Source organism: Muscardinus avellanarius (genome assembly GCF_963383645.1).
Source record: "Muscardinus avellanarius genome assembly, chromosome: 5".
Lineage (NCBI taxonomy): Eukaryota > Metazoa > Chordata > Mammalia > Rodentia > Gliridae > Muscardinus > Muscardinus avellanarius.
This window is the reverse complement of record NC_137790.1, coordinates 74,488,550-74,505,052: the sequence shown is the minus strand read 5'-3', so window position 1 is coordinate 74,505,052 and position 16,503 is coordinate 74,488,550. Positions and strand designations below refer to the sequence as shown.

General features: G+C 47.2%; 1 protein-coding gene across 2 annotated transcripts in view; it reads left to right on the top strand.

Moving 5' to 3' along the window:
- ITGB5 (integrin subunit beta 5) overlaps window positions 1–16,503 on the top strand; it is a gene marked incomplete at both ends in the record, with an annotated part of 131,174 nt that overhangs the window by 17,132 nt on the left and 97,539 nt on the right. The window contains one exon of one of the 2 annotated variants that reach the window (XM_080696225.1): window positions 10,467–10,671. In XM_080696225.1, the coding sequence (XP_080552351.1) occupies window positions 10,467–10,671 (205 nt within the window). Of the gene's footprint in view, window positions 1–10,466; window positions 10,672–16,503 lie in introns of those variants that run through there. The other variant, XM_080696226.1, reaches the window with a different exon arrangement.

The following is a 16,503-nucleotide window of genomic DNA, read 5'->3' as shown; positions in this document are numbered from 1 at the left end:
CACCACCACGCCTGTACCTTTTTTTTTTTTTTTTTTTGCAGTACTGGGGATGGAGCCCAGGGGCATTCTACCTCCAAGCTACACCCGCCCAGCCCTGTTTTTTATTCTTTATTTTGAAACAGGGTCTCACTGAATTGCAAAGGGCATCACTAAGTAGTAGCTGAGGCTGTCCTTGAACTGAGATCCTCCCATCTCAGCCTCACAAATGCTGGGATTGCAAGCGTGTGCCACCATGCCTGGCTTCTATTTGTTTTTTTTTTTAATTTTGTTTTTATTTTTTTTATTGTGGTACTGTTGGATTCAACCCAGGGGCATTCCACCTAAGAGCTACACCCCCAGCTCTATTTTATTTTTTATTTTGAAACTGTGTCTCACTAAGTTGCTGAGGCTGGCCTTGAACCTGCAATCCTCCTGTCTTGGTCTCTCAAGTACTGGGATTACAGTTATACACCACTCTGGCAAGCTTTCAGGCTTAAAGGACATTTCTGGGTCATTCTTCTAAACTGTTGTTAGGACATGGAGCACAAACTCTCTTTCATGAATGCATCGTGAAGGTTGTTTATAAAAGAACCCAGAACCTGCTGTTGGACTCCACCTCTGCATCCTAGTGCGTGGTCTCCATCAGAAGGATCCAGAGGTGGCTCCCAAGGGGCATGGATTACTTTAATTTAAAATGGCTAAAAATGATTGTGTGGGGGTCCCTGTAAAATACCACACATTAGCTGGGTGTGGTGGTGCACACCTGTAATCCCAGTTCTTGGGAGGTTGAGATAGGAAGATTACAGGTTCAAGGCCAGCCTCAGCAATTTCACAAGACTTTTTTTTTTTTTTTTAATGGTACTGGAGGTTGAACTCAGGGTGTATCTTCAAGATACACTCCCAGTCCTATTTTTTTTTTTTTTTTTAATACTGGGGATGGAACCCAGGGGCATTCTACTTCCGAGCTAAACCCCCAGCCTTATTTTTTATTCTTTATTTTGAAACAGGGTCTCACTGAGTTGTAAAGGGCCTCACTAAGTAGCTGAGGTTGTCCGCGAACCGCGATCCTCCTGTCTTAGCCTCCCAACTGCTGAGATTACAAGTGTGTACCACCATGGTCAGCTATTTTTTTTTTTAATTTCAAAACAGGGTCTTGCTAGTTTGATGAGAGTCTCATTACTTGATGAGGGTCCTCGAATCTGCAATCCTCCTGTCGCTGCCTCCCAAGTACTGGATTACAAGAATGTGCCACCACACCCAGCAGCAAGACTCTTTCAAAATAAAAAACAAAAAAGGTCTGGGGGTGTAGCTTGGAGAAAGAGTGCCCCTGGGTTCAATCCCCGGTACAAAATATAAAAGTATGTACCTATTGTGTACATACTGTCTCTAATTCCTAAGAGCCCTGGTAAGTGGGTGCTACTATGCCCTGACTTGTCCAGGGCCACACAAGTGTCAAAGCTGGGGTTTGGAGCTGTCTGCGTGGGCTTTGAGTCTCAGCTCTTTCCTCTGGACTTCACTGCCTCTCCATGTATAGCTCAGTGGGCTCCCTGCCTGCTTCCCCGGAGCCTTTCTCCTAGCTGAAGGCCTGCCTGTGTCTCTGCACTGGACTGCAGCTTCCCATCGTGGCTGGGTGAACCTTCTCCAGGGCATGCTTGTTTCAGGGAGCTGGGTCTGGAGTGTTTGGGAATGGTTTCCATACACCCTGCTCCTTAGCAAGGCGGAATGAGTTTGGCTAGTGCCTTAACCACATCCTGGATGCTGGCAGAGGAGTAAGGCCTCTTCTCTGAGTATGTGACACGGGAGGCTGTTGAGGGCGGTGCAGAGTGGACAGCCAGGGAGGACCAGGTTCCTAGCTACCTAGCGATGCCACCGCCTGTCTCTCTGTTAATCCCAGAGCACATTCCGTGGGGGTTCTTCTGCCCAAGATCCCAATGGAGACCTCCTTGTTTCACTTGAGTTGGGCACAGGGGATTCCTCCTGTCTGCACTTAACACCCCGTAGCCTGATTCTGCCTCTCCAGCACTGCCTTCCCCTGCAGGCACTGTGTTGGAAGAGCCAGTATCCATGCTCACCGCCTCCTGCACAGAGCCCTTCTCTGTGTCTAGTTCCGCGCAGCCTGTCCACCCTGGCCCCCTCGCCTTTGCTTCCTAACTGTGGTCTTCTGGGGGCTTTATACTAACCCTCTGCCAGGTGGCAGTGATCTCCTGGCTCTTCCCTGCTTGCGGATGAGGTAAATAGGCTGCTTCCTGTTCTCATCTGTCTACACTGTCCCCACCCGCTTGTCCTCATAGCATACTCCTCAGCCTTGTTCTCTGGCTCACCTTGGCCCTGTGCTTTCTGGCTGTTTTGGTACAGTTTGCCCTGCACAGACCAGGACACACAACTGTCCCCCAGTAGTTGATTATTTTACCCATCCTCCCCCCTCCTTGTGGTGCTGGGGATGGAACCCAGGGGTATTCTACTTCTGAGATATATCCCCAGCCTGATTTTGTATTCTTGATTTTGAAACAGGGTCTCACTAAGTTGTGGAGGGCCTCACTAAGTATCTGAGGCTGGCCATGAACCGAGATCCTCCTATTTTCAGCCTCCCAAGTACTGGGACTACAAGTGTGCACCACCATGCCTGGCCCCAGCTCTATTTTGTATTCTTTATTTTGAAACAGCATCTCACTACGTTGCAGAGTGCCTCACTAAGTAGCTGAGGCTGCCCACACACCTACAATCCTTCTCAGCCTCCCAAGTACTGGGGTTACAGGCATGCACCCTACGCCTGGCTGCCCATCACTTTTTTTTTTTTTAATGACTTTTTTTTTTATGGGAATGTTGCTTCTTTCCTAAGGTGGTCAGTTTCACAACTCAGCCGGCTGTACCAAGGAGAGTGCTTGGAAGAGAGCATGCAGAGGTGCTCACAGCAGGCCGAGGGCCAGACCGTGTTTTCTGTGCTCACAGGTCACTGTCTGAAACCCCGTTACATCGCCACACCCAAGCGCAGCGAGGACAGGGAGACTCGCTGTAACTGTGTGCCAGGCATAGAAGGAGAAGGGGTTCAGGAGACCAGCCGTCCAGGCCACAGGCAGGCCGAGGGGCCAGCGCACCAGTGAGCACAGTCAGGTGGGGGAGTGAGGCAGGCGAAGCTGGCCCCAGGGCTGGGGGACGTGGGAAGGTGGTTAGGACATGAAGTGGGATTCCCAGAGGTAATGTGGCTGTGTGGAATCTGGAAGAAGGACCAGGTTAGGCAGGGCCGCCACAGGAAGCTGAAGTGCTGCGGGAGAATAGCGAGGCCTCTGGAGTTCTAGTGGGTGGAAGCAGGTTGGGGACGGAAGGAGCCTGGGCCGGGGGCAGGGGTGCTTGCCCTTGGGGGTGGGAGTGGAGAAGAGAGAATAAAAGTCTCTGTTGGACTGGAGGTGACAGTGTAGAGGGAGACAGAAGAGAGACTGGGAAGCAAGACAGGCCTTCTGGGGGAAGTAAGGGTGCAGGGAAAGTGGAGAAGATACTGTGTGTGTATCTTTGAGCCAGAGAAGAAATGGAAAAAAAAAAATCAGTGTTCAGTCCAGCTCACAGTAAAATATAGATTCTCTATGAGAATGTCTGTGTGTTCAGACTAAATGAATGTGCTCATCTTGGCCCATTGTAGGCCAAGTGAGTTAAATGAGCGGACTGAGAGCTGGCAGAGGACTTCCTGCCCCGGTGGGGAGCACGCGTGGCGGTGTGTTGCTGGCGCACAGCACACATTTCGGTTTGTCATCGGTTACCTTCCCTTCAAATCTGAGAGGGCTCTGCCAAGCCTGGCCGCAGCCTTGGCTGGTCAGAGGGCCGGTCCTCCGGATCCCACAAGGAGAGCGCCCCATGCCTGCTCCTTTGCCCGGCTCCTGCCTGGCTCCCAGTTTGTTTCTTCCCTCTCCATCCCAAGGACTGGGCCTGGCGGCCTCCTTTCCTCCCTGGCTTCCTCTTCTTCCAGGATCTGCAGGTTTTCACCCTTTTTTGGGGTCACACAAATTCCTTCTTCCCCCACAGCCATCTACTCACATCTTGCTTGTTCTAAGTTTCAGCCACAGTGGGCAGGGTGGTATTCAAGCAGTGAAATCACAGGCATGACCCGGACAGGAGGACATGAACGTGGCCCCGAGCACTAGCCTTGACTTCAGGGAAGGAGATCTTGCTTAACGAAATGTACAGGGAGTTGGGGTTACCATGTCACAGCAGATAGCAACAGCACTGTGCCCTCCACATGCCAGGTGTTCCAGCGAGCAGAGCCCACAACAGTGACAATGAACAAGGCCACACAATGTGTTGAGAAAACTAAAACCTATCCAAACTGGAAACACTTTCCTTTCCTTTCCTTTCCTTTCCTTTCCTTTCCTTTCCTTTCCTTTCCTTTCCTTTCCTTTCCATTACCCAGGGTAGTGTCTTAAATCCACCAAGGTGCTTCAAGGTGCTGTTTCTGTTCTCTTGCTGTTCTTGGCCACTTGCCTGTAATTAGGCCCTTCATGAGTCCTGCAGCGTTTGATGATGGTGGTCCTGGAGAATGTGGGTAGGGGCTCATTTATGTACTGAGACTTTTCTGCCCGGGGTACCATGTTGCGGTCCCTTAGAAACCCCCCTGGTGCTAGCTTTTACTTTTCTATATTGGCATGAAGTTTCCCCTGTCCCTTCCTACCTGTTTCTCAGTATCAAGAGGATATTTCTGCCAGGTGTGGTCCTGAATACCTGTATTCCCAGTTCTTGGGAGGCTGAGACATGAGGATCACAAGTTCGTGGCTGGCCTCAGCAATTTAGTGAGACCCTGTTGCAAAATAAAAAACAAAATGGGATGTGGCTTAGAGAGAGAACATCCTGGACTTGATCTCCAGTACCCACCTCCTCCTCACCATTGCACACAAGAGGATATTCATCGCTCAAGTTTGATAGGTGGCAGGATGATCTCTGCTTTTGGGACAGCAAAGAAATACTACATTGAACCAGGCATGGTAGCACATACTTAGTAGGCTTAGTAGGCAGGAGGATTGCAGGTTCATGGCTTGTCTCAGCAACTTAGATTCTCAGCAATCTAGTGAGACTCTGTTTCCAAATTAAAAAAAAAAAATAGGGCTGGGAGTGTAACTCAGAGGTAGAATGCCCCTGGGTTCAATCCCCAGCATGACCCACACATACATGTGTGCATGCACACACTCATGCATGCACATACATACACACATACACATAGCCTGGTCATTTTCCTCCGGTAGAGTCCAGTAGTGGTCTTGCTGAGATGAAGGCAGAGGCCACAGAGCATCACACTTGAGCCCCGGAAACCAGAGCCAAACTCGCACTCCTTGGATGGACTCAGGCATGTGGACCTGGTGGAAGATTTTTTTTTGTTTTGTTTTTGGTGATACTGGGGGTGGAACCCAGGGGCTTTTCTACCTCCAGGCTATACTCCCAGACCTATTTTATATTTTATTTGGAAACAGGGTCTCACTAAGTTGCTGAGAGTCTCACTAAGTAGGTGAGGCTGGCTTCGAACCTGGGTGATCCTCCTGTCTAAGCCTCCCAAGCGCTGGGATTATAAGCGTGCGCCACCACACCCAGATGGGAGGATTGTTTTTAATTACAAGTACTTTAATCAAGGGTTTAGAATTTTAAGGCATTTATTTGCATTTGTTGAAGTGGAGCTTAGAAATAGGAATACTGTGACAACCCCCCCCCATCCCCGCGCACCATAGTACAGGGGATTGATCTGAGGGGTGCCCTACCACTGAGCTGTATCCCCAGCCCAGCCCTCTTGTTGTTTTTTTGAGACAGGGCTTCACTAGTTGCCCTGGCTGGCCTTGAGCTTAGGATCCTCTTGCCTCAGCCTCTGAAATAGCTGAGATTGCAGTTGTGTGCCACTGCCCCTGGCTTGAAGCATTTTCTTGATTTATGTTGTTTTCATGCCTTCTGTCAAAAGATATGCCCTTGGTCTCTGTGGTTTGGGATTCCTCTCTTTAAATACGCCCGTCCTTGTTCAGAGTTAGAATCCCTAGAAAGGAGCTCAGGGGAGAGGAGAAATTCTTGGGTGTGGGGCTCTCGCTCCCTGCTGGGCTCTGTGGTGCTCTCCATCCTGTTCTTGGGCAACAAGAACCTCTGGCTAAAGATTAGTTATGGCTCTTTTCAGACCATGCTAGAGAGATTCTCCACTCTTAGGGGAATCCTACTGTTGGGGTAGCTGCCTTTTCCCAAATGCCCTTTAGACTTGGCATGGCCACTAGTGCTTCAGCCGGTTGCTCTGAGGTTAGTGCTCTGGGACAGTGACAAGATGTGAGATAAAAGTGACGCTGTCGTAAAGGCCACTGGGCACATTAGGAAACCCCTGAGCTCTCCCGAGCAGCAAGCTGCTGGACTTTGTGAAAGGGGAGAAGGTTGGCACTGGCGACAAAGGTGCCGGCACTGAGGAGCACGCACACTTCGATTTGAGCAGCATTGTGGAGTGTCCCTTGCTATCTGTAGCACAGGGGCTGCTGAGAAGGGGGCGCCCCTGTACTGTCACTTCCGAAGTCACCCTGCAAGTTGTAGCTTTCTGTGACCGACGGTGGTTCTCATGCTGACAACTGGTAACAGTACAGAAGTCCACAGTCCTCACCCTTGGTGCGGGGAACAGGGATACCCGGTGCACTGGAGCTGGCGAGGGCTCTGCAGCCAACACCCTAGGGAATAAAGAAGCCCTACCAATGTCGTCACTGGCACAGACCTGGCTGCCGCAGAGTCCTTCAGTCTGGAAAGTATGTTCTGGTCTTGAGTCTCCTGCTGGTCTCAATGGTGGTCCTTTCAAACCCTTCATCACAGACTGGCTGGGTCTGGGAAGCTCAGATGAAGTCTGCCACTCATGTAGGTCCCAGGCAGTCGGGATGGTCCAGATGAGCAACCCAAGTGAATCACTGGACCGTCAACTGCCTCTGTTAGAGTGAAGCAGATGGGCTCCATGACCTCGTCTCTTCCAGAGTGTAAGCTGGTCCAGACCAATGACAGCGGCCAGGGTTCCCATCACTCTGGGGAGACGGAAGATGCCTTGGTGGCCAAGTTGCTCATGGGGCTCTACGCTGGATGGACCAAGACAGGTGCACCTTGGCAATCGAATGGGGCAAGCACTGCCAGCTTTTTAGAGCAGGAGGAGCTAAGCAGCAAGGCCCAGTTTGCCAGGAGGAGTTGAGAAATTCTCTAGCTGAGTAAGCTCCATGCAGGCGAGCCCTGAGCCCTTCGAGCTCTGGGCAGCTAGTTAGACTTCTGCTTCAGCTCAGGACAGCAGACCAATACTCGTGGGCCTGGGGGGAGTTAACCCTCCTTTCTTGCTTCATTAGAACTGTTCATTAGATTCAAGCTTTACTTTCTGCAACCCAGTCTGGAAGCCTTTGGTTTGAAATCTAGCTCCAGAATAACAATTTTCTCACTTTGTTCTATAATTAGTGTTTATGAAGCTACTTAACACTGGAGTCCCTGAGCTTGTCTCGGCTGGCCTTCCTTCCTTGGAATTTAATCCTGGGGCGTTCTACTACAGAGCTACACCCTCAGCCCTTTTTATTTATTTTATTTTGAGTGTACTGGCCTTGAATATTTCTTTCTTTTTTTTTTTTTTTTTTTGCGGGTCTGGGGATGGAACCCAGGGGCATTCAACATCTGAGCTACACCTTCTGCCCTATTTTTTTTATTCTTTATTTTGAAACCGGATCTCACTGAGTTGCAGAGGGCCTCACTAAGTAGCTGAGGCTGTTTGCGAACTGCGATCCTCGAGTCTCAGCCTCCTGAGTGCTGGGATTACAAGCGTGCACCACCATGCCCAGCTGGCCTTGAATATTTCAATCCTTTTGCTGCAGCCTCCTGAGTTGCTGGGATTATAAAAATACACAACGCTATGGGCATGCACCACCATGCCCTGCCTGAGATTGTTAACAGGCAAGATTTCCAAGGGGTCAATGAGTAAATTAAAAAAAAAATTCAACTATTTTAAATGCCCTTAAAGAAACAACTATCACGTAGGCCCAGGACAGTACATCTGGTTTTACTTACTTAAAAATAGTACAAAATCTTCTTGCCTTTTCGGTCTTGAATTTGCAGGGATTCTAACAGGCATTGCCTCGTCCTGGGGAGCCAAGACCTTGATGTAAGGCGAGTCTCTCTGAGTTTTGCGCTTCTGCCAGTAGTTTAGCTTCTCACTTGGGGGTCTAGGGACACTGGCTCATCTAAGACTTTCTGGCAGTGTTCCAGAGGGGAGAGGAAGAGATCATCGAATTAAGCTCTTCCAGCCAGTGAGAGGATCTGCGGCACATGGGAGGGGCTTGTTTTCATGTCACGCCATCAGTGACAGGGTTCAGAGCGGAGCCTGGGCTGCTTTGGCACCGGAATCCCTTTCCCTGAAAACGACCCACAGTGATGGGCACCACATGTTTTAAACAAAGTATATTATTTTATTAATGCCTCATTCGCCTGTTATCCCAAATTAGGTTGGGATATTCTGATGTACAGCTTTCTCCCAGATCCAATTGAAGAACATAAAGACTTTTCTTATCAATATGTCTTTTTTTTATTAATTTTTTTACTTTTTGCGGGTCTGGGGCTGGAACCCAGGGGCATTCGACCTCCGAGCTACACCCCCTGCCCTATTTTTTTATTCTTTATTTTGAAACCGGGTCTCACTAAGTTGTGGAGGGCCTCACTAAGTAGCTGAGGCTGGCCGCAAACTGCAATCCTCTGGTCTCAGCCTCCCCTCCCGAATGCTGGGATTACAAGCGTGCGCTACCACGCCCGGCTTTCAATATGTCTTTATCAATCAAACAATAGTAAAGATGAAAAAAATATTGGTTTCTGTGCTGTAATATCTCATTTTATTTTACTTTATTTTATTTTTGGTGGTACTGAGGTTCCTGGAAGCCCTTCTACCTTCGGGCTACATACACTCCCAGACCTATTTTTTTATATTTTTATTTGGAAACAGGGTCTCTTAAACCAGCGCGGCTGGCTTCGAACCTGCGTGATCCTCCTGTCTCCGCCTCCCAAGCATGGGGATTACAAGTGTGTGCCACCACGCCCGGCCTAACATCTCATTTTAAATTTCTCCTTCAAGACCCATGGTGGCACATGCCTGTAATCCCAGTACTTGAGAGGCTGAAGTTCAAGGCCAGCCTCAGCAATTTAGCAAGACTGTTTAAAAATATAAATAAGTAAATAAATAAATGGCTGTGGGGTGTAGCTAGGTGGTAGAATGCCCCTGGGTTCAACCCTCAATATATATAAAAAAAAAAAGCTGGGTGTGGTGGCACACGCTTGTAATCCCAGCATTCTGGAGGCTGAGACCAGAGGATCCTGGTTCACAGCCAGCCTCAGCTACTTAGTGAGGGCCTCCGTAACTTAGTGAGATCCTGTTTCAAAATAAAGAATAAAAAATAGGGCAGGAGGTGTAGCTTGAAGGTCGAATGCCCCTGGGTTCCACCTCTAGACCCACACACACAAAATTCTTCCAACAGTAATACAACTTCAGTTCTATTTCCTGTCCCCACTCCTTTTTAACTATGAATGTTCTGAAAGCTCTGTTTAGTCTTCATATTGTCAGGACTGTATCTCTTGAAGTGATATGTCATATTTGTCTGATGGCTTAGGGATTTCGCTTCCAAGTTTATAAGATTATGATACTGCACTCTGTCTTCTTATGGGCTTTCCTCTTTCTTCCTATTACTTTCTTGTGATGAGCCTCTAGGAATAGACCAGTAGGTCATTGGGTACCATGTGTACTGCCATGTTGTTCTAGAGAATGGCTGTGCGGTCTCCAATGTCTTCAAAAGCCAATGTGTGAGCTGGGCGTGGTGGCGCACGCTTATAATCCCCGCGCTTGGAAGGCTGAGACAGGAGGATCGCACAGGTTCAAAGCCAGCCTCGGCTACTTAGGCTCTCAGCAACTTAGTGAGACCCTGTTTCCAAATAAAGTATAAAATAGGTCTGGGAGTATACTTCGAAGGTAGACAAGCCTCTGGGTTCCACCCCTAGTACCACAAAACAAAAACAAAAACAAAAACCAATGTGTGAATGGCTCAAAAATTCACATTTTTAGGCGTGGTGATGGTGGTATTAGGATTGAACCAGTGCCTCATGCATGGTAGGCAAGTATTCTACCACTGGCTACCTCTCCAGATTTCTTAGAAGTTTTACTTTGAGATAGGATCTCACTAAGCTGCCTTGAAGTTGCGAGCCCCCTGCTTCACTGAGCATCCTGAGTTGCTGGGATTACAGACACGCACCACCACGCCTGGCAAAAGTTCACTCTTGAATGCCTCGTTGCATGCTTACAGTTTACAAAATGCTTTAATATCCAGCATCACAGCTGAACTGTATGCTCTTAATACTTGGCGAGGCACTTGGGATTATCATTGTCTCCATTTCAAACAATGGAAGTGGGGTGCCAAGAGGTTCAGCCCGATGGGCCTAAGAGGTTCTGAGGAGACGCCCTGACCACCGCCTGCACTTGTGTCTATTTCCCTACCTAGGACTTTGGCAGCCCACGCTCGGTCACCTCCCGGTGTGACTTGAGGGCAAACCTTGTCCGAAACGGCTGTGGAGGTGAGATAGAGAGCCCGGGCAGCAGCGCTCACGTCCTGCGGAGCCTGCCTCTCAGCAGCGAGGGCTCCAGCGCCGCGGGCTCCGACGTCATACAGATGGCTCCGCAGGAGATCGCTCTGAACCTCCGGCCTGGTGAGTCTCCCAGAACTCAGGAAAGCCCACGGGGAAGGTGGGACGCGCCAGCCAGGCTGAGGTCACAGCCAGGAGATGGGAATGGGGAGGCAGGGCCCAGACCCCAAGAAGCAGAGTGCAAGGCCCCTGTGGGTAGAATATATATAGAAATATGTAACCTCAAGTTTACCATCTTAACCATTCTTTAAGTGTGCACTTCAGTTCACCATGTTATGTCCTATCAGCCCTGTTTCTAGAACTTTTTATTGATCCATACAAAAACCCTGTACCCACTAGAAATCCTCATTCCCTAGGGATAACCCATATTCTACTTTCTGTCTCTGAATATATTAGCCTAGGTTCTTCCTATATGTAGAATCACATAGTATTTTGTCTTTTGCTCTTAGCATAACATTTTCAAGGTTCATCCATCCTGTAACACACGGCAGAGTTTTCTTCCTTTTGACAGCTGAATGATATTCCATTGCGTGGATATACCACATTTGTTCATCCATTCAATTGTTGATGGGCACTTGGGTTGTTTCTGCCTTTTGGCTATTGTGAACTCTGCTCTTTTTCTGGGAGAATGCTGGTAGATTTACTCCCTGGTTCATGCAAGTTGTTCAGGGAAGGTGTTACTCCTAGGGAAAAAAAATTGTTTTGTCAGCAAATTCCATATGAGTCATGAGCATTCTGAAGGGACAGACTTTTAGAGATTATTTTGTTCTGTGACCCTTGAACCCTGCAGGCCCTAGAGTTGATAGTAATATAAGGAAATGAGCAGTTTTTACATACTTATTCTATGCTAAATTTTTTATCTACCCTTAGCAGGTTATTATACACATAAGGAAACACTGTGTTGTATAGGAATGGCGATCAACTAATGTAAATGCCATGAATTCCTTTTTACCAAAACGACAATATATCAGTAATTTAAAAGAAATTCTAGAAGAATCATCCACTTAAATACATTATTGTTTTATTTTTACTCTGTTCTCAGTCTGTATTTCCATTTATATATATATAATTTTTTTTGGGGGGGGGCGGGTCTGGGGATGGAACCCAGGGGCATTCAACCTCCAAGCTGCGCCCCCTGCCCTATTTTTTATTCTTTATTTTGAAACCAGGTCTCACTAAGTAGCTGAGGCTGTCCGCGAACCAGGATCCTCCAGGTCTCAGCCTCCCGAATGCTGGGATTACAAGCGTGCGCCACCACGCCTGGCTCCATGTATTTATATTCTTCACATACCTCGCATCATAATATGTATAATTGTGTGTGGCTTTCACTTGGTAATCTGAAAATAATAAAATTTCTTATCTCCGAAAGGATTTGTAGTTCCGGAGTCAACACAGGGGAAGTTTCTAACTAGTGTTTTTGGAGTTCCACGTCTAGAGTACCTCTCAGAGACCGTGGGGTTGGTACTCTCGAAGAAACACCCTCCATGGCAGCAAATCCTCATCCTGAAAAGTGTAGCTTTGAGCAGAGAGACTGTGATTTGACCTATCAACTAGCTTCTTTTCGGGGGGTGGGTACTAGGGGTGGAGTCCAGGGGCTTTTCTACCTTTGGGCTATAATCCCAGACCTATTTTCTATTTTATTTGAAAACAGGGTCTCACTAAGTAGCTGAGGCTGGCTTTGAACCTGTGCAATCCTCCTGTCTCAGCCTCCCAAGCGCAGGGATTATAAGCATGTGCCACCATACCCGGCTCATTTTTTTTTTTTTTATTTTGGTGGCACTAGGGGTGGAACCCAGGGGCTTTCTACCTCTGGGCTATATTCCCAGACCTATTTTTTATATTTTATTTGGAAACAGGGTCTCACTAAGTTGCTGAGAGCCTCACTAAGCAGCTGAGGCTGGCTTCGAACCTATGCAATCCTCCTGTCTCAGCCTCCCAAGTGCTGGAATTACAAGCGTGTGCCACCACGCCCGGCTCTACTAGCTTTTAAAATAGACCCAAGCCCAGCGGTGCACATTTGTAATCCTAGTACTTCGGAGGCTGAGACAGGAGGATTGCAAGTTCATGGCCAGCCTCAGCTACTTAGTGAGGCCCTTGGCAACTTAATGAGACCTTGTTTCAAAATAAAGACTAAAAACTAGAGGGGGGGGGGGTGTGTGGCTCAGAGGTAGAATGCTCCTGGGTTCAGTTCCCAGTACTTCAACAAACAAACAAACAGACAGACAGACAGACAATTAAATAGCTTCACAGAGGAGTTAAAGTAGTGGTTTGAGCAATGCAGCCTCATGCACAGGACCCAATGCTTGCTCAATCAAAGAAAAAACAAATGAGTCTTGTTTGGTATAGTTACATCTCCTGATCAGCATTATGAGACTGTTTCCAGTACTGGAAATATAAAATGGAAAACCTTTTCCCATGTCTATACAAGTTCTGTGTGCCAAGCTTGTGGAAGTCTTGTGGAAGCCCCGGGCTGGAAGTTCAGGTGACAGAGGGTTTGGCTCCCGTGAAGATATGCCCAAACCCCAGGGCATGGTTGTCTGTAGAGATGAAGATCAGGAGGTGATCCAATGAAAACATGAATTCCTTAAGTTTTAGAAGCATTGTGAATATGTTTCTATTTGACACCAGTAAGGTCTTTTAAAACTTTGAAAATATGCTGAGCGTGGTGGCGCACACTTGTAATCCCAGCATTCGGGCGGCCGAGACTGGAGGATCGCGGTTCGAGGACAGCCTCAGCTACTTAGTGAGGCCCTTTGCAACTCAGTGAGACCCGGTTTCAAAATAAAGAATAAAAAGTAGGGCAGAGGTTGTAGCTTAGAGGTCAAATGCCTGTGGGTTCCATCCCAGACCCGCCAAAAAACAACAAAAAAAAAGACCTTTGAAAATATAATTCGAATCGTTATAAGAGGAATAGGATAAAGAGACCCCTTTGTCTGGGGAGAGGGTGTGTGGAATGGTGTGTTGCAGTTAGCAAGGATTTCAGGTTACCTAGTATATACTTAGCTTGGGAAAATCCCCGCTGATTCTGAGGGTGGCTTTCAGGTATGTAGGGACTGGTTTTTCATTCTGTACTTTGGGAAATGCTTTCATCCCACCCAGCCTGCCCTCCCGCTGTGCCCTGGTGCCTCAGGGTAGGTATTTGTTGAGTGAAATGTAACACTTTCCCAGCAATGTACAAGGCTAATCAGGGACGGGCCTCAGCATGGCGGAGCCCCTTCATGAAGGCCAAGGGATTGTTTCAGGATGCATGTGAAAGGCCAACAAGAAGAAAGAACATTCAAAAACAGTAACATGAGCCAGGTGTGGTGGCGCACGCTTGTGGAGGCAGAGACAGGAGGATCCCGCACATCCCGCACAGGTTCGAAGCCAGCCGCTCTGGCTTAGGAGACCCTGTTTCCAAATTTAAAAAAATGTAAAAATAGGTCTGGGAGTGTAGCCCGGAGGTAGAAGGGCTTCCAGGAACCCCAGTACCACAAAAAAAAAAAAAAAAAAAGGAAAGAAAAGAAAGAAAGAAAACTTTCTTCCTTCTTTAAGCAGGATTTTTTTTCCCCTTGAGATAGATATAATTCACCTATTATAAAATTTAAGATTTTATTTTTTCAGATTGATCCCGGGGACATTCTACATCCAAGTACCCTAGTCCTATTTTATTCTTTATTTTGAAACAGGGTCTCACTAAGGTGTAAAGGGCCTCCCTAAGTAACTGAGGTTGGCCACAAAACTGCGATCCCCCTATCTGAGCCTCCCAAGTCCTGGGATTGCAAGCCTGTGCCAGCATGCCCAACCAGAACTCATGATTTTAAAATGTTCAAGTCAGCCGGGCGTGGTGGCGCACACTTGTCATCCCAGCATTTGGGAGGCTGAGACAGGAGGATTGCATTTTGCAGCCAGCCTCAGCTACTTAGTGAGGCCCTCTGCAACTTAGTGAGACCCTGTTTCAAAATAAGTAATAAAAAATAGGGCCGGGGATATCACTTGGAGTTAGAATGCCCCTGGGTTCCATCCCCAGTACCAAAAAAAAAAGTTCAATTGCGTGGTTCTTCATATATTTGCAAGGCTGCCTATCACCACTATGCAATTCCAGAACATTCTCATTACTCCAGGGAAAAAAACTCAGTACCATTAACAGTCACTCCTTATCCTACTCTCTTCCCTCCCATTCAGCCCTGACAACCACAGTCTGCTTTCCAGCTCTATGACTCTGCGTAGGCTGGGTATTTCTTACAAGTTATATATCATGTGGCCATTTATTCATCCACGTTGGAGAATGTACTTCTTCCCTTTTTATGCCCAAATAATATTCTTTTGTGTCTGTGTAGTTATGCCACATTTTAGCTGATGGGAATTTGAGGCTGTTTCTACTTATGGGCAATTATAAACATTCAGGCACAAGTTTTTATGGGGACATATGTTTTCAATAATTTTGGGTATATAGCTTGAAGTGGGTTTGCTAGATCATATGGTAATTCCATGTTTAACTTTTTGAAGAACTGGCAGGCTTTAAGCAAGATTTTGTATAAACACAGGATCATGTTTTCCATTTTATTTCAATACTGGAAACTATATGTCAGAATAAGAACTGAAAAAAATATCCTTAACAAAGGACATAAATTTCATAAGAGGACATAAACTTTAAATCTTCTTGAGATAGTCAAAAGCTAGACAGAGGTGGTCTTGAAGCCCTGCTCAGTTAGAAAGGGTTTCTTAAAGTTAATGTTTGCACCAATCTCTGTTTCTTTAAAAAAAAGTCTTTTGATTGTTAGCTTTTTTATTTTCATTTCAAACATTTTATTTTGAAATCGTTTTGTGGGCACTGGGAATTGAACCCAGGAGCATTCTACCTCTGAGCTACATTCCCAGCTTGCTTGCTTGCTTGCTTGCTTTCTTTCTTTCTTTCTTTCTTTCTTTCTTTCTTTCTTTCTTTCATGGTACTGGGAATGGAACGCAGGGGCATTGTACCTTTGAGCTACACCCCCAGCCCCCCCCCTTTTTTTTGGTAGTGCTGGGGGTGGAGCCCAGAGGCTTTTTTTTTTTTAACCTCCGGGCTATACTCCCAGACCTATTTTATACTTTATTCGGAAACAGGGTCTCACTAAGTTGCTGAGAGCCTCACTAAGTAGCTGAGGCTGGCTTCGAACCTGGGCAATCCTCCTGTCTTAGTCCCAAGCTCTGGGATCACAAGTGTGCGCCACCATGCCCAGCTGACCAGCCCTATTTTTGAGTCCTTTTTTTTTTTTTCTTTCGGTGGTACTGGGGATGGAACCCAGAGGCTTTCTGCCTCCAGGCTATACTCCCAGACCCATTTTACATTTTATTTGGAAACAGGGTCTCACTAAGTTGCTGAGAGCCTCACTAAGTAGCTGAGGCTGGCTTCGAACCTGCGCGATCCTCCTGTCTCAGCCTCCCAAGCGCGGGGACCACAAGCGTGCGCCACCACGCCTGGCTTTTTTTAATTTTTGAAACAGGGTCTCACTGAGTTGTGAAGGGCCTCGCTAAGTAGCTGAGGCTGTCTGCGAACTGTGATCCTCTGGTCTCTGCCTCCCAAATACTGGGATTACAAGCATACGCCACCATACCCAGCTTATTTTGAAATAATTTAGACTTGCAAAAAGTTGCTAAAACATTACACAGATTTCTCTTGTATCCTTCTCAGCTGTCCCCAGTGATAACATCTGATGTAACTAGAGTACATTATCAAAACCAGGAAATTGACCTTGATACAGCAGTAGTAACTAACCTATAGGTGATTGGTGGCTGTGTGTGTGTGTGTGTGTGTGTGTGTGTGTTACTAGGGATTGAACCCAGGGGCATCCTACCTCCAAGCTATACACCTAGCACTTAAAAATTTTTTGTTGTTGTTTTGAAACTGAGTCTTACTAAGTAGCTGAGGCTGTC